The sequence below is a fragment of the Xiphias gladius genome, chromosome 20 (genome assembly GCF_016859285.1).
Source record: "Xiphias gladius isolate SHS-SW01 ecotype Sanya breed wild chromosome 20, ASM1685928v1, whole genome shotgun sequence".
In the NCBI taxonomy this organism is placed as follows: Eukaryota; Metazoa; Chordata; class Actinopteri; order Istiophoriformes; family Xiphiidae; genus Xiphias; species Xiphias gladius.
Window position 1 is genome coordinate 20,575,375 of NC_053419.1, and position 18,177 is coordinate 20,593,551.

The 18,177-nt window shown below is 41.0% G+C and overlaps 1 protein-coding gene and 1 long non-coding RNA gene across 9 annotated transcripts in view; one reads left to right on the forward strand and one right to left on the reverse strand.

Moving 5' to 3' along the window:
- Positions 1 to 9,354: 9,354 nt before the first annotated feature.
- LOC120806417 lies at positions 9,355 to 17,407 on the reverse strand. 2 transcript variants are annotated; one of them, XR_005709697.1, is made up of 3 exons: positions 17,260 to 17,407; positions 11,856 to 12,089; positions 9,355 to 9,778 (listed from the first exon to the last, which is right to left on the reverse strand). It is a non-coding gene; the product is annotated as an uncharacterized LOC120806417 (long non-coding RNA). The 2 variants fall into 2 exon arrangements; XR_005709696.1 differs by lacking the exon at positions 9,355 to 9,778 and adding an exon at positions 11,508 to 11,732.
- Positions 16,258 to 18,177, forward strand: part of unc5da (unc-5 netrin receptor Da) — a 150,426-nt gene continuing 148,506 nt past the window's right edge. For all 7 annotated transcript variants that reach the window (XM_040157592.1, XM_040157594.1, XM_040157593.1 and 4 more), the window contains exon 1: positions 16,258 to 16,605. In XM_040157592.1, the coding sequence (XP_040013526.1) occupies positions 16,494 to 16,605 (112 nt within the window). In that variant the 5' untranslated portion in view covers positions 16,258 to 16,493. The remainder of the gene's footprint in view (positions 16,606 to 18,177) is intronic.

The following is an 18,177-nucleotide window of genomic DNA, read 5'->3' on the forward strand; positions in this document are numbered from 1 at the left end:
TGATCGTATTTAGGTAATACCAATAAGAATACCTGCTTCTTGGTAATGTTAAGATTTACAGGACACAGACATGAGAGTACTACTGGAAAGAACATCTCGGTAGGACAGAAATCTAAGTAATAACTGGGCAACAATAGGCTAATCTCACAATCTCTCTCTCTCTCTCTCTCTCTCTCTACATATATATATATATATATATATATATATATATATATATATATGTAGAGATCAGGGGATCAGATAAACTAAACGTGACCAAGAAAATCATCAGATGAGTGAACAAACAAACATGTGAGCTGTGGATCCATGAAGTTTATTACATCTAAACACTGTAGATATTTCACACAAAATACAGGCAGATTAGCTCTGACCTAGAGTTACCTGAGGAGCTCACATGATTTAATCCCATATATGTTCTGTGTTGTGCATCCTGTTCTGGATAGCCTAGCCTTCTTGCTAAGGAGTCTAGGTTTGTATCAGGGAAAGCAACTGGTTGTCTACAACCTCCTAAAACCAACAATGTGGGATTAATGCCAGACCATATTGGACTTATTTCTGACCTGTAAACAGCATTCAACATATAGGTTTTACTTCTGCCTAAGAAACTTGGAATTTTACAAAAGTTTTGATATTCTGACCTGGAACCTGATCATTTGTAAGTACCTGAGAACTATGCAAACATGGATGTCTCATGTCAGCCACAGTCTGTCAGACAGGGTAATTAAAGCCAAATCTAATGAATGTAGTGATATATTGTCAATGCAAACCCCCTTGAGCTGTTCAATGACGGGCAACACTTGCAAGCTGTCATTCTAGAAATCGTTTCAGTCTCAACCATCCATACAATTTAATGGAAACACGGCATAAGCAACAGGTTCTGCAGTGCAAGGGCAACTGGCCATTCCAGGTTGGACAGGTTGATTTGTTGAAAATATCGACAAATCTGACAAAGTACGTATGTTGGTTCCAGATGCAGTGTTTAGAAAAATCAGCCGTTTGCCAAGAGCTAAAATATACTGTCGAAAATAGTAACTTTATTTTCGTAGAGAATCATTTTTTTATTCTGTTAAAGGTATTATTTTGTAGCTGGTATTCTTATATGACTTTTTTATTAATATATGAACACTTCTTCGCTGTGGCTCAGGAGGCAGAGCAGGTCATCCACTGACCGAAAGGTAAGTGGTTCAAAAATCATCAGATGAGTGAAAAAACAAACATGTGAGTCGTGAGGATCCATGAGGTTTGCTACATCTAAACACTGCAGATATTTCCCTCAGAGTTACCTGAGGAGCTCACATGATTTAATCCCATATATTTTCTGCGTGGTGCATTCTGGTCTGTGTTCTGTGTGGACCATATCTTTGGATAGAATAGATTCGTAGCTAGTTTTGAATTTGCACCCAAAATACTATCAAAGGTCTAATCCGTATTTTCCATGGCACCCTTAGTATTTCTTTTCGAGTAAGAGACAAAACATTTTCAAGATGTACTACTTTACTCTCACTTAGCAGTTTCTAGTACTTCATACAAATACTAGTATTAAAATAAATATATGGTAAAGGTATTTGTATAATACGGTATATTGTTGCATACTGTATGCTGGAGATTTTAGTATTTCATTCACGGCATCAGATATATATATATATACATATATATGAACCTGTACAGCTCATAACGTGTGTTGTTTCTGAATTGTGCTTGATATATTCAGTAGAAGCACCATATTATTCTTTAGTAATTTACAATTTGACTTGTAACCTGAGGGTGACGACTTTACATGCAAGATTAAAACTGTGTTAATTGATTTTTTGCCCATTCTGGGAGCAGCACAACAAGCTGCAAACACGACACTGACATTTACCACCTTACAAAGTTGATTACGGCAAAGACTAGCAGTTTATCTATTTATGTGCCCCGCAGACACACAGGGCAAAATTGGCATTCATCTAGAGTCAAAGCTGTGTCCTGAAGAATAAAAGTGCAACAACTCTCCTTTTATCTCTGTTTTGGTCTCCACCAACTAATGAGAGAAATAACTGGCTCATTAGCTGCTAAACCCTCCATTTTCTTCATCAGCTAGTTAGTTAGATTATTAATTTTGTCTCTCTGCTGTTTGTTGCACAGCTGCGCGCTGCATCTGGAAACAACGATAATGCGGTCAGAGAGAAACCAAAACAATAAAGCTGCTTGGCGGCAAAATCAAAACAATGAGCAGAGAGACAATGAAACACTCTGTAGAGCTGATGGGAAATATAGAGTTTGTGATATTATCTGTGGATTTGTCACTACAAGTAACACCTTTCACTTTCCCCACAGTAATTTTCCTCCAGATGTAGATTTTTCGAATTGAATAGAGGCATGGGGTTGGGGCAGTTAGCAGGTGCATAATTGAGGGCCACATGTAGATTTGACTGACATCAGAACAGACCTGCACATCACTTAAGTGCTGCTAGACTCCTGCAGAGTCTGAAATTGCTATCTACATCTCTACAATACCAAAGAATTCTTTCTCACACTGATCACCCACTGTCATTGATAGCTAACACAACCATTATTTCATATCTCAACATGTGTTCAGGAACAACATTTATCTCTCCAGGGACGGTGCATCCAACAAGGGCAGAGGCTTCCTTTAAACCCCTGGAGTTTTTTGGTAAAATCAGCTTCCCTTTTGCTTTGCACTGACACCTGTGCTTTACACGTGTATAAAAACACCTGTATTCACTCGGTACTTTGCCCTTGTTTTAAGAGAGAAAGGCTGACTGATTGGGGAGGACAGATGACTATTCAAGTTTGGGCTGGAGCCAATCCCAATCCCTCCTCTGGTTTTTCCACACGAGGTCGATGGTGGAAGGAGGGTAAAGGGTGTCATTCCATCTCCCAGAGGCACAATTCACAGTGGCAGACGAGCAAAACACCTGAGCTATCGAGCGCTGATTTAAGACCTTGCAATGTACTTGCCATACTTTTTCACAACTTTTTTATTCAGGAGTATTAGTTGGATATTAGTTGATGTGCAGGCTCCTAACCTTTTTGTACTCCAGGGATCATGCAGTATGACAAAACACGTGACAAGATCACTTACGATGTGTATTTTTTGTTTTGGCATAAAAAGAGCAAAGAGGAAGCAGAGAGAGAAAGTATGCATGCATCTTCCATGATTGCGTCAACAATGCTAGTCATGCGCTTTCCAAAGAAACAAGGACTTTTTTCATCACAACTGATTGATTGCAGAATGACACTCCACGAGTCGTACAAAATCCAGCTTCGAGGGTGTGATTGATATTTCTTTGATCATGTGGAAATAAATGTTATGTTTGAAAGAACAGTTAAAACAATTTCATTATAAAGTTTTTTGTACATTTTACTGTCAACACTTCTCAAATATTACATTTCAAAACAAGGAAAGTCCCTAGATGCCTGACATAAAAATCCACTCATCTCCTCACACAATTTCTAACGGTTTTTGTTTTTTTTTTTAATAAAAAAGAAAGGAAATTGAGAGTTGTTCGGTTAAGAAGGAAAAACAGATAATTGGTCTCGGAGGATGTGATAGATGATCTGAACTATGGTTTGAGATACCTTTATGCTGTTTAAAGATGTAAACCGCCAGTGGTGCAGCTGGCAGTGAGCCCAGTTTGATATTCCTTTTTCTTTTCCCACACACACACTTTACTTTTATAACAACCAGTTAAAAAACTCAAAAATACCCAAATATGTCAAAACTTAAGTACATCATAAAAAGTATAATATTTACCAGAAATGTAGCTCTTCTCCACTGTCTTCTCTTAGTGTGTCTGTACCACGTATACATGTGTAATGTATGTTCATGCAATACATGTTAAGAGCTTAATTCTTATAATTATACACATTTGAAGAATTTTAGAACATTTCATCAGTATGGTTTATTTGAGTACAGGTAGTGCAGGAATACAGATTATTTTAATCTGAGTTCTATTTATCTTAACTGCCACAAGAGAGCAAACACCCTTAGTGCAGAAATTTCAGTTTATTTCAGTTTATTTCATGTCAGTTATAGGACTTTATCCCTCACCAACATTATTAACCACATATCTGTGGGCATGTTCTGCAGCATTTTTCCAATCCTGTTTAGATAAAATGAACATATGAATATTATAAGAATTTCATACCTACCACGAAATATGATATAGAATGTTTTGATTTTGGTCTAGATGCATGTATTCATTCCTATTCTGAATTTAGCCTCTTGCTTTTTTCCCTTCCTCTGGTTCCTGAGATCAAAACACACTCGACGGAGAAAATCTGGATCAGAATCCTAGCTGTGCTGCAAGACCGCTGATTGGCAGTTGCTCTAACCCTGAGGGCAATATTGCACCAATCACCATAGACAGTTTGTCTTCACCTTTGCATGAATGTCAGAAGCTTCTGGGCAAGATTACTGGAGAGGCTTTGAGGGAATCCAGTTAGTCAATTTTGACATTTGATTTCCATAAAACACAAGAAGTGCCATATCTTTGCAGACCGACCCGAGTGGAAATGTTTCCGATCACATTCTGGTGTGAGGAACATTATAGCAGTGGGAAGATGTGGTGTGTTTTTATCTGGCCATGGTGGTGTGATTCTTGAGGTGAGTGAAAAGCACCAATCGTAAGATATGTGCTGGTTGTATGTATGTATACACACACACACACACACACACACACACACACACACACACACACACACACACACACACACACATTTACATATATATATATATATATATATACATACATACACATATTTTTAATAATTTTTCATTCAGTGAAATGCTGAACACAATTAAGGTGTATTTAGGGGGAAAACAATGAATCATTCTGGTTCACAACTCTCATTTAAGGGTGGGTGATATGATGATATGCCATATGTTTTTCAATGGAGATTTTTATATTACCTTTTATACTGAGGTACTGTAGCTCTGGATTTTAATCAGATTTCTGCTCCAGTTTGATTAAATACGTTGATTTGTCAGTCATTTAATTCACTTGATTAACCAAAAACAGACATGTCTATCTTGTTGTTATATCCATAAACTATTTCCCAATTGATTGTTCTAAAAAGGTACTATACCACAACATAGTGAATGAATAAATTAATGAATATGGTTGGAAATAAACGATACATGGATACACGAGGTGCCTAGCATCGAAAACTAATCAGGCCCTTTTCCTGTGGCTCTAATATTAACTCTCCAAATAGGAAATTCATTTATTCAGAGTATCCCATATAATAACAGTCAGAAAATGCAGTGTCATTTATGACATAACACATTGAACAAATTTATTACACAGTGTGATACAGGATGAAACATACAGTGTCTCTGGTATGAGGTTTTAGTTCACATGATGCACTGCCAGTCCTTTGACTCATTATCAGGACTTCAGTAATGGAAAAATAACACCGAGGTATAATATTGCTGTAATTATATGAACAAATATTGCAAAAATTACAAAGTTATTATTTTATTATTTAGAGACTGTTGCCTTCCTTTCTCCCAGTTCTGTATTTAAAAATCAGACACTAAATTACCTTAAATCAGTTATAAAATGGAAGGCCACATTCCATTAGCAGTGTACTGCCAATAGTGCTTGTATTAGCATATATACTATAATAATTCACTGTTTTGTCCGCATTCAAATATAGCCAATAATCTGGGGAAAGAGAGAGACCTTCAGACTGACTATATCCCTCTGTGTCTTTGTGTGTCAAGAATCTCCAAGTATCAGCAATAGAAACTGTTGCCTGAGAGCATGTCCCAGAGGTCTGGTTCTCTGGTTTTGAATAGCAATGATGCTGTTACATGATTGTCCAGTTTCCAAACGGTACCAATACTGTACTCCAAAACTTTCTGTGAGCTTTTATTTTATTAGAGTGATATTTCCTTTAATTACAATACAGTGATATGGATTTTTTAATCAATGGATTCAATAGGTAAGTGAAAATATTGCTTGCATGGAATTAGTAGCCAGTTTTTTCAGCATGTTGCATCATGCATGTGACAAAATGCCGAGATAATTAGTACAGAGAAGTGAGATTATTTGCAATTAAGAGAAAACTACCAGCATATGAATTCACCCTTGTCCAGAAGCCAGCTCTCACCCAAAGGTGGATGATGAGCGGGGGGAGAGAAAGACCTTCAGTCTGACTTTATCCCTCTTTGTCCTTATGTGTAGAGAATCCCCAAGTATCAACAACAAAAACTGCTGCCTTAGAGCATGTCCCAGGGGCCTGATTAGTTCCATGGACCCCCGGCCCTGTCATTGGGATGGCTCTCTAACGCTTGAGCCCATTGCTCGAGGGCAATGGCTCTTTGTATTGTACCGAGAGTGTCCTGGTTCCAGCGCAACACTAAGCCACGCACGCGGAGACACATACAGTAAAATACGTGTCTGCATGCATGCGCAGACCTTGAAACTGATGCACGTGACCAGATACTCAGTTACAGGGTACACTATCTGCTCAAGGTCTGAGCAGATACATTTGAGAGGCAGTACGCAACGCAATACAAGGATGCAAATACGGTTTTGATTGAACTCATTTCTTTGAGAGGAGGCTGACAAAAAGTGAGCGCCCTCCGGCATTTTCTTCAGATTTGAACAGACAAAGATGAAGATATGGATGGAAACTCAAAGCAGAATGTTAGCCTTGTTTTCTGTATTATATACTGCATGGTAATAATTTAACAATGGTCAACCAGATGTAAAACCAGATATTACAAACGAGGGAAAATGTTGATGTAAAAGGCTTAGAATTAATTTAAATAATCAATGTTCTTAAAACAGTTAACAAAAAAAAGGTCCAATAGAGTTGTGAAATGGGAAGGGCTATTTTGGGCTCTGTCCTATTCATTTTCCTATAGACAATGTTACATGACTCCCGGTTGGAGCACTTCTACGGCTTGGATCAGCATGAAACTTTCCTGGTTAAATAATCAGTACAAAAGTTTAACAACTGCATTAGAAAATATCTGGGTTTTTTTTATAAAAATTGAAAGGTACAAAACATAAATATTTTGGGTTAGAAGTTCCATTTGAGGAAGAAATTTTCAATCATCAAGTTTAAAATTGTGTTCTGTTTGTGCAGCGCTAAAGATGGGCGGCTGAAATCAATTGACTTTCAGGTTCTGGATCTATTTTGGAAGAATTCTGCAACTATGTTGACTCGTTTTGTTTTAACCTTCAACAACAAAACAACTTTTAATTCACTGGTGATTTGTGCCTGTGACTGGCCTCTTCTCCATAGCAACAGCGGTCAAGGCTCCTGGATAGTGTAGTGTTTAGACCTGTCTTCCATACCCACCTTGTGGACAAAGCATGATTTCTCAGATACAAAGTTGAACTGATCCACACTGATGAACACAAACATAAAATAAATATGACATTACTCTGTTGGGTTCTGTGTTTCTATGTTAAGTAACCGTGAGGATATTGTTTAAAGGAAACATTACAGGGTTACACACTGGGGTAAAACAATAGAACAAAATTGTTTTTATAGAACAGAATGAAAATAATGATTCATGTCGAATGATAATTTTTTGCTGGTAGTTTTGCTGTTTCTTTCTGAATGGTTTGGCAAGTCATGGATGTTGTATAATCTCCATTAGTGTTACAAGACTGAGCCAGTTTGCACTCAGAGCTTATTTACCACACATGAAAGGCAAAACTCCCTTTCAGTAAAACCTCCCACACAATGCCTGTGTGCAATTTTGTATCTATTATTTTGTCCAGCTCCTTTTGCCTGGAAGGCTGGCTGAGCATCGCGGAGAGAGGCAAGGACATGTTGGTTAAATGTTTCTATCACGTCTTCAGCATAATCGCTTTGTGTTTATAAGGACGCAGCGGTCACAGATAACCTGCTGTGCTCTATGTGTGTTTGCTGCCTCATCAAAATAGGACTGGTCTCCCTCCCTCCTTAGCATAGCAAGAGAAATGTCAGAGCTGTTTTATTGGTGCAGAATATTTAGACTAAATGTGGCAACATCTGTTTGAAAAACAATAGTTGCATTCATAGTATGTTTTATCTGTGAGTTAAAGGGATGTTTTGTTTTTAAATGTTTTTGATTTTTTAAATTTAAGGATACCAAATTGAATTGCTAAAAGGGTACAGCACTGTTTGCAATTTGCTCCTTGCCTGTTTGGGTTGCGTCCCCGATGAAAGGGATTGCAAAGAGACCCTGGGTGCTCTCTACATTGGATTAGGATATGCATTCAATATGCATTCAGTGTTCTAACTGCATTTTGGCAAACACGCCACTGCTTGACCATCAGCCAATAGAAACTCTCCACAATACCTGCTGTCAGCTGCACGCTAGTCTCTCGTCATGTGGCAGGCCAGACAGAGCACGGCGATTGGGATCTTGAGAGGCAATAAGCGGTTCTTCTACTGTGAATATGACAGGACAGCCTTGCTGCACCATGTAGAATGCCAACAGTATTACGGAAATGGGTAGGAAAAGTTAACCTTTTAATACTGAGTTCATAATAAGCCCTTATCCCAGTTTTGAGATAACTGAATATTTTAGCTGGAGTACAATAGAAACTGGGATATTGTGGCATTTAAACTCCTCCGTGTGTGACTGTTTCATCAGCTCAAGTTACATAGTAGTTAGTCTCTGAAAGAAATAAAAGAATACGATAGTTAATGATGTAATGATGATCAACACACTGAAATAAAGAGTCTGACTTTGGTAATGCAGATGATTAACCTGTATTGTCACTGTTTTGTTTTTAATTTTTTCATTACTGGGGATCAGATGCAGAGACTAAAACGAGCAGAGCGGTAGCTGAGTTCAGACTGGTTCGCGTGTTCCATGTTGACAGGAATACCCAGAACAAGTCTCAAAAAGCAGTCATGGCATGCAAACGTACAACCACAATCACGCAGTTACAGTCAAGATGCCAGTGTTTTAAACCACTAAAATTAGCCCACACAAAATCTGCACTATCCATGCACTGATCTGTGCATGTTCAAACTGATCCATGCCGGTGCTATCAAAACGGATCATAACAAAGCGTAGGCCCCCTGCGATAAACAGCTGGAAGCCGTCATTCAGACTGCAAAATTCTTCACTTCAGTCAACTGAGTAATGTATCGACAATTTAGTGTGCGTGAAACCCATACGTATTACAACTGACGCCCCGAGAGAGCATCAGCAGATCACCACTGGACATCACTGAAGTTTTTCACTTAGCCAAGTACGAAGTAAGTACTTTAGTCGTGTAAAGAGGATTATATAACAGTCAACATTTACAGAGATGTAAATTCAGCCTTGACAGGAACAGAATCTGCCCTCTGCAAACCTATCTGGGGTGTTGTGTATCCATATTGGGGGCATGCATTCACATTTATGGTGTCATCCTGTATATTTGTGTATGGGGGGGACTCCCATACAGAAACATGGTTTACCTCTCAGGAGAATCTGGTGTCGAATCTCCTTTCCATTACGCCCTGGTGGGAGGGGCACTGCTTTTCCAATGGATGAAAAGTCATGATTTTACTGTCCAGCTCCCTACCACATCCACTGTTGTTGTTGTATACCTCCTCATAGAACTTCCTTACTCTTCACTGGAGGTGGTCATCCTTTGCCCTTGGTGCTGAAATTACCAGTGCTCGTTGACGTCCAAATCAGCTTGTACCGTGTTCTGTGTGTATGCCTTGAGGGAGAGGGCCTTATCTAATCTTGAATTGATTACTGCACATGTTTGCTTCTCTCATCAGTAAAGTTCAGAATGCCCACAGCAAGATTTATAAGAAGAACCTAGAGAAGAAATCATAAAACTTACTTTTAGCTTTGGTGTCGTGACTTCCACTTGAAAAATGACATATACTGTAGAATTTCCTTAGGGTAAATATGCACTATATGAGGAATTTTGCTCAATAAACAGTGCTATGTTTTTGTCTTGGCTCTTCCATTATTGATTTCAGTGACCATTATATGAATAGTGAGCACTGTGCTATTGAATTAGATATACATCCAATGCATTGATTTTCTTCTTGTCTTTTGAAACACAATTGGATCTTTTGACTATTCACATGTTCATAGCTCCTAAACAACAAAGAACAATGGTGAATTGAAAAGTGAAGCCCATTATGGCAGTATCAGTCCACACATGCTGTGTGTTGAATAAGCATTGCAGGACTGCTTAGCCCCGAGAATGTTGGAATTGTGGGCTTATGACTGTTGGGTTCAAAAACTCCCGTTTACTGGAAGGGAAGGCAGATACGTAACTACTATTCAAGTGATGCACTTTGAGGAGTTTTCATTTTACATCTGTATTCAGAATTACCCACCAGAACACGTTGTATCCCTGAGGTCTAAAAAGAGGTTGAATGCATTTCCTACCTCATAAAAGATTTGCAAAGCAGCCGTCTTCTTCTCTTCCTTTTACATTGACGTACTCATACATACCTATTTTAGCACATTACCACCAAAGCTAACACCCTCTTTAGCCTGCAGAAAATGTGGAACACATCCTCTCCTTGCTCATACACATACTCAAGTACAGTTGCCGAACAGAACATAAATATTGGCTGCCTCACCAAAACCTTGGGATACGAATCCATGACATTGCTGTGTGCAATATCCGCGCATGGCACATAAACAGCGGTTAAAGGGAAATTTGTTGTAAAGACATTTGGGGAAATACACAAACTCATTCTCTTGCTTAAAGTTAGACGAGAAGATCGATTCTCTCATATCTGTACACTAAATACAGTATGAAGCTGCCATCTGGCACACAAGCTTAAGTACAACAGAGAGCTGTCATTCATACATTTTGGTTTTTGTACAGAATAAATAAGTGAGATATTATTTGTTAATAAGTGACCTTCAGAGGTGCTGGTGGACAGATTTTGTAGCCTTTTGAGTAACCCAGGTAAGTAGTTTCCCCCTTTTTACAGTCTTTCTACTAAACTACTAAGTTAGATGGCCGCTGGTAGTAGCTTCATATTTAGCATACACACATGAGGATGGCATTGATCTTCTCATCTACTTTAACTCTCAGTGAGAAAGCAAGACAGCACATCTTGTCCTTTAAGGCATGGTTAAGATTAGGCCAATAATACACTTGGTTATGGAAAAATCATTGTTATGGTTACTAAAAATGTAAACGATAATCACGGGTCTGTGACAGGACGTAAACTGCTGCAATCAGACTTGCTGCACACCCACCCATCTGTCCGTCTACATGAAGCAAACATCATTTCCTGTATTGTCACTTAACATTAGCATTATCTGTAAACACCGAGGTGTGGATTTGTTCTATATGGACACAAAAAAAGGGATACTGGGCTCGTCTGTGCATGTGCTGGTACAAAGCAATACAAGGGACCTGGTCATCAGGTCAGGTCAAGTCACATTTATAGAGCACATTTATGAACAACGAATGTTCACCAAGGTGCTTTACAGAGAAACTGGAAATACAGTTGCATAATTAAACATACAATAAAGTATTCAAATATTAAAACATTGCTCTACAGTCCCCATGGTGGCGAAACAAAATCAACAAGATGCCTTTAACCTTCACTTGCTACAAGTCTGACTTTGTGTATCACTACAATTGTGAAGTATTGGGGGTGATGCTGCAAAAGACATGCACACTCAGCAAAACATTGCATGGATTAAAAAAACAATATCATTATCATAGGCAGAGCTTCTATGAGGACAGATTCAGCTGACTGAGTAAATGAGTGACATTTCCCCAGTGGAGGCCCTGCAAAGTTGTGAGAAGACTGTAAATGATCTGACAAACACTGGCAAGACACAGTGAGGAAAATTTGAGGAGTTCCATGATACACACCCAATTCAATATACAGAAGACAATAGGGTGGATTACCTGTGCTTGTCATTCATTGCCGTTCTGAGCCGATTCTGCCGCAGCTTGGTTGCAATGATTTTTTCCGCCTTGTTCATTTAAATGCTTTATGCAAGAAACTGCTTGTTTTGCATGTTTCCACCAGAGACTTTCCATGAAAACGACTCACACTCCGGGTACACCTCCATCAGATGGATAAAGCAAGAAAATCTTTCCGGCAGCAATGAAGACTGTGGATACGCCTTTGGAATGTATCTGTAAGAAAACATGTCAGTTCATCACCATTAGCATGCATTTGAAGGATATTTCCCTACATCTTATTTACAAATTAGAAGGCACAAACCATGCTCTCATCCTCACTCATGTCAAATGAGGACATAAAAATGTTTTAACAAGGGTTTTCTTGCACATAGTATGTTTTCGGTCTTGATTTTTTGACAGAATTTTGACTGAATACTGTACAGTATTTTAGATTTGTAACACATTTTCATAAGAAGTGGACAAAAATCATAATTAATACCCAGATACTCTCCAGTATTGCATTGACTTGTGAATAGCGACGGCCCAAAGACATTGTTACACTGATAAATGAAATAGTCTTGATCTAGAAATTACAAAAACCAACTACAGTAAAGTGTTACTTTTTGGACCATGCCTGCTTTGTACACTGGATGTAGCCTATAAATCATTAAAAGCTGAAAACACCCTGTCTCCCTGACTTCACAGAAAATTGAATTTTTTTATGTATTTTTTTATGTATGTCATTTTTGTCACGAGCTTTTTATTGCTTTGGATTACAGTGACACTTATCTGAACCGTATAGGAACTGCCAATTTTTTGGGTCCTGTGGGTTGATTACAAACCTGCCATTTTAGTAGTCCCACACTAATATGACCCGCAACATTATTTCCCATGATGGAGCACTTGCTAATTCCCATGAGCAATTCTGGGACACTATAACAATGTGAAGCACTATCGAGCTGCCAAGGGGCATTTCGTTACTCATATTTCATTGGCAATCACCGACTTGTGGTTTTCATAACATACACCCAAGGAGAGAGAAAAAGTTACCAATGTTTTTCTGCTGTCTGTCCCAAATCCTGCCAATTCTGTCATCCCAGGGAGAAATTACAACAACAATCAGTTCAAATAGAGTTTACAGTGTACTAGCAAGTAAATGTGTCATTTTGCGACGCTTGATGTCCTCAAAATAATAACACAGACATATTCATTCAACAGAGGGAGAGTATTTGCAGTGTTTTTCTGTTGTTTGTGGTCTGTCAGGTGGCTCAATAGCCTTAAGGCTGTCCCATATTTTTTAATGCACGGTTTATGGCTCCCTTTAGAAATATTATCAAGTAGTTAACCTTGCCTGACAGGCTGACCCCTGGCTACGACTCCGGGAAATGAACCACTGAATTTCTGGTCAATAGGGTAATTATGTCAGAGACGGTCAGACTGTAGTGATTTACATAAAAAATGAATATAGGGAGCCATTCTGAGGGGCATATCCTAACTTTTACTACAGATAAGCTCTGATTTAAAAAAAATAAATACATTTTTGTAACATGACAAGGCTGTATTATCCCTAATACATTTCAATAGCAGCTGATAACAGTGAGACTCATCACGATATTCTCACAGCAAGTTAGGACAGTAGCTCACAAAAGTGGAATTTACTGTAAAAGTACATGAAAGTACTCTACTTAAGGACAATTTTGAGGTACTTAAATTGAGTATTAACTCTTCTGGTTACTTTATACTTCTACCCCACTGCATTTCAGATGAAAATATTGCACTTCACTACACTCCATCACATTCATCTGACAACTGCTAGTTACCCTTCAGAATAAAGTCTTTCAAAATATATCATCAGTTCACACAATACCATGAATTGTTACTGATACCCAACTGTAGCTTATATGCAAAATTGTAAAAAGCTAAGTACATTTACTCAAGTACTATGCCTTAGTACAATTCTGAGGTACATGTACTTTAGCTGAGTCTTTTAATGTTTAATGCTACTTTGTACTTCTAGTACATTTCAGAGGAAAATATTGCACTTTTTACTCCTCTACATTTAGTTGACAGTTGTTATTTACTTTATAGATTTAGATTTTGAAAAGCTGCAAATGAATAAAATAAAATACAATACATTGTTGTACAGTAAATTGACTCACCCAATAGTATGTAAAATAGCTAGAATCAGCATCACTTCAGCCACCTATCACATTAAAATGCCACTTACATGTTAATGCGTCAGAAACAATGATTCAGTATTATAATATATAATGTAATATATGCATAGTGGGTATTACTACATACATTTTGCAAATTAGCCTACACACTTTTACTTTAGCACAGTTTTGAATTCAAGACTTTTACTTGTAATGGAGGACTTCTTCGGGGTGGTATTGGTTCTTCTGTTGAAGCGAATGATCTGAATGCCCTTGCACCGCTGCCTCTAGCTACAGGATAAGGCTGCTCACATTACTGCCTCAGTAATAATAATACTGATATAATGTAGAGTAATGTAACGTTCTGAAAGGGACCATTCAGTTAGTACTTTAAAATACATTTCGCTGATAAAACTGCTGTAGTTTTACTCGTGGTTCCACATGCACTGCTGCTTCTATGTAAACGGACAAACTAAATATTTCTCGCACCACTGCTCATATATTCCCTCGAAGACGAAAATGTTACAGGCTGATCACTTCAATATAAACAATGAGATGAGTTAAACCATTTGAAAGTGGACATTTGGGAAGCAGTAGTCCAGTTTAACTAAGATAATGTCTGCTTAATTGGCAATGGGACAGCAATCAGAGGCCATGTGCTCATAGGCCGAGGATAGGCATTAATTAGTAAAGGGGTAATTATCCAGACAACGCCACTGGCAACAAGAGCTCTAAGGCAAAGATGTCGATTTCAGTGACCAGAAAACATGCTAGGGTGTCGCTGAAAATGTAAAGGAAAAGAAAAAAACCAGGGGGAAGAGGAGCTAATTTTCTTTCAATTCTCTTTCATCCAGTCATTACAGGCGCGTGCACACGTACGCGCGCACATTTGCAGTTTCTCAACAGGTCCACGAGGGTTTGGAAAAAACCTCAGTTACTCTCTCCCCCTCTCTCACCCCCCCCCCCCTCTCTCACCCCCCTCTCTCGCTCTCCCTCTCTCTCTCCCTCCCCCCCCTCCCCCTCTCTCACTCCCACTCTCTCCCCTCTCCTCTCTCTCCCCCTCTCTCCCCCTCTCCCCCACTCTCGCCCCCTCTCTCACTCCCCCCCCTCTCTCACCCCCCCTCTCACTCTCTCTCCCCCTCTCCCCCACTCTCGCCCCCCTCTCTCTCCCCCTCTCTAGCTCTCTCACCCCCCCACTCTCTCTCTCCCTCTCTCTCTCTCCCCCTATCTCGCTCTCCCTCTCTCTCTCCCTCTCTCTCTCCCCCCCTCTCTCTCTCTCTCTCTCTCTCTCACTCCCCCCCTCTCTCTATCGCTCTCTCTCTCTCACTCTCCCCCCCTCTCCCTCTCTCTCTCCCACTCTCTCACCCCCCCATCTCTCTCACTCTCTCTCTCTCTCTCTCTCACTCTCTCTCTCTCCTCTCTCCCCCTCTGTCCTCTCTCTCCCCCCTCCCCCCCTCTCTCCCCCCTCTCTCCCCCCTCTCTCTCTCTCTCTCCCCCCTCTCTCTCCTCTCTCTCTCCCCCCTCTCTCTATCGCTCTCTCTCTCACTATCTCTCTCTCTCTCTCTCTCACTCTCTCTCTCTCTCTCCCCCTCTCTCTCACTCTCTCTCTCTCTCTCCCCCTCTGTCGCTCTCCCTAGCTCTCCCTCCGATCTCGCCCCCCTCTCTCACCCCCCTCTCTCGCTCTCTCTCCCCCCCCCCTCTCTCCCCCTCTCCCCCACTCTCGCCCCCCTCTCTCCCCCTCTCTCTCTCTCTCACCCCCCCACTCTCTCTCTCTCCCTCTCTCTCTCCCCTCTCTCGCTCTCCCTCTCTCTCTCCCCCTCTCTCTCTCCCCCCCCCCCTCTCTCTCTCTCTCTCTCTCTCTCTCACCCCTCTCTCCTCCTCTCTCTCTCTCTCTCTCTCCCCCCTCTCTCTCTCCCCCCTCCCCCCCTCTCTCCCCCCTCTCTCACTCTCTCTCTCTCCCCTCTCTCTCTCCCCCCTCTCTCTCCTCTCTCTCTCCCCCCTCTCTCTCCTCTCTCTCTCCCCTCTCTCTCACTCCCCCCGCCTTCACTCTCTCTCACTCTCTCTCTCCCCCTCTCTCTCTGTCTCTCACTCTCTCTCTCTCCCCCCCTCTCTCTATCGCTCTCTCACTCTCTCTCCCCCTCTCTCTCTCCCCCTCTCTCTCACTCTCTCTCTCTCTCTCCCCCTCTGTCGCTCTCCCTAGCTCTCCCTCCGAAAACCGGAAGGCTGTCGGCTCGCGCGCGCTCCGTCTAATGATTCCACTCTCGCGCAGCGGAGCGCCGACTGCCGAGACCTCCGCGCCACTTTCCACCTCCTCCCTCCGCACTGCGATTCCGCGAGGTGACGGCTCTCCTGGCGGAAACTAACCTGCCCCGAAAACACCTGGAGGGAGCTTTTGGCCAGGGCACGGAGGCGTGTTTTGGAGAGACGCCTCAAGCAATAAACAACAAATGCTCGAGACCCGCGTCCGGTGCCCCCAGACCCGATGGGGAGGGAGACAGGCAGAGCAGTGATGGGACAGTTCTCGGGCGGATGCTACCTGAGTTTTGCCACCCTCGCGCTCCTCGGTTCGCAGGTCCCGGCCACGTTAGCGAGAGGTAAGCCCGGCACAGGCACACACTCACACTCACACTCACTCACACACTCACACACACACACACACACACACAGACACAGACACACACACACTTTCCCTCTCTCGCGCTGTGATGGGCGGATTGTTATGTTGTTTGTTTGTTTTTTTTGTGTCAGTCCTCGAGGAGAAACTCGAGGGGGGGGGGGTGCGTGTGCCTCGACGGTGTTTGTAGTTGGTTTGGGTTCTGAAAAGTGAAACACCAACTGGTGCGAGCAGTTGGTGTTGGCGTGTGTGTGACTGCAGGAAAAAAAAGAAAAGAGGGAAAAAGTAAGGCTTTTTTTTCAGACTGCATTTGAATCGTGCCAAGTTCTTCTTCATTCGTGATGCCCCAAGCGCTGCCCGAGTTGTGCGTGAGAAATGTGTTTTTTGTTTTTCTTTGAAGGCTTTTAAATGAAGCTAATATTCAATTCAAAATGAATTCGAGGATCGGTTCCGCTCGGGCATCGCCGCAACTCCAAGATAACATTTCTGCTCTCTTGTCCTTTGCCATGATTTAGCTGTAACGGAAAGGGGGAGGTCATATTATTCCGCAGAGAAATGTTTGGCAATTCAAATTAAGTTTTATGTTTGTTTGTTTCCTTCGTCCCCACGTTTGCACCTGCTGAACACGCCATACCTGCCTCTGGACCACCGCCCGGGAGCCACACTTCATTCCATGAGCCGTTTCACTGAGAAAGTGTCCTTTTTGAGGAAATATCGGCCGAACTGGGGGAAGCCGGTAGCTTGGCTGTCTGTCATATGTGGCTCGCTTCTGTGGCCTAAGCTATTGCTTCTCCCAGAATAAAAGTGCATCCCCGAGCTTGGTGATACATGGAGATGAATGCTGGAGAGCTGTGCTCACTTGCGCAACTTTTTAAATTGGTCGTTTTTGGTGGTTGCTCTGTTGTCGTGGATGCGATTTTTTTTTTTATTCCGATTTCTCGGCACATGCAAAAATTTCATTGTAAAAAAAAAAACAAGACAGAGGCTGGTTGATCCAGTGGGTGTACGAGTTGCGTTGTTTTAATGGAGGAAACCCCCACTACCAGTTTTATCAAAATGTAACTGTGCTGTAAAAACCCCAAGTCTTTCTTTATGGTAATTCACAAATGTGTGGCTTATTTACCTGATAACAGTTTGTCATGTAAGCCAGGGAGAGTACGGGGATGTCACGCACTGTCTTAAAATGCTTCCATTTGGTCAGTGATTTCTTTTCTTTTTCTTTTCCTCCCCCTCTGGTGAATCTGTCCTGACCTATTGACATCCATCTAGCTCACACGGCAGTGTAACAAAGATGCATTTGCAATTCAATTAGTTAACTAGCCCCAAGGTTTTCATTTTTTTGCATTCCAAGTTTTGAAATTAGCTTCAACTTGGAAATTTGCATGGCATAAATATTAGATCAAGCATATGTATCTTCAGGGCAATTTTGCATGTAGGGATCAGGAAGGTTTTTGTCATTCTTTTAAAGTTAGCCTGAAAGGTATTGAATATAACCTTTCAAAACTGGCTGTGCATTGTATTTACATGACAAGCATTTCCAGAGGCTGCATTT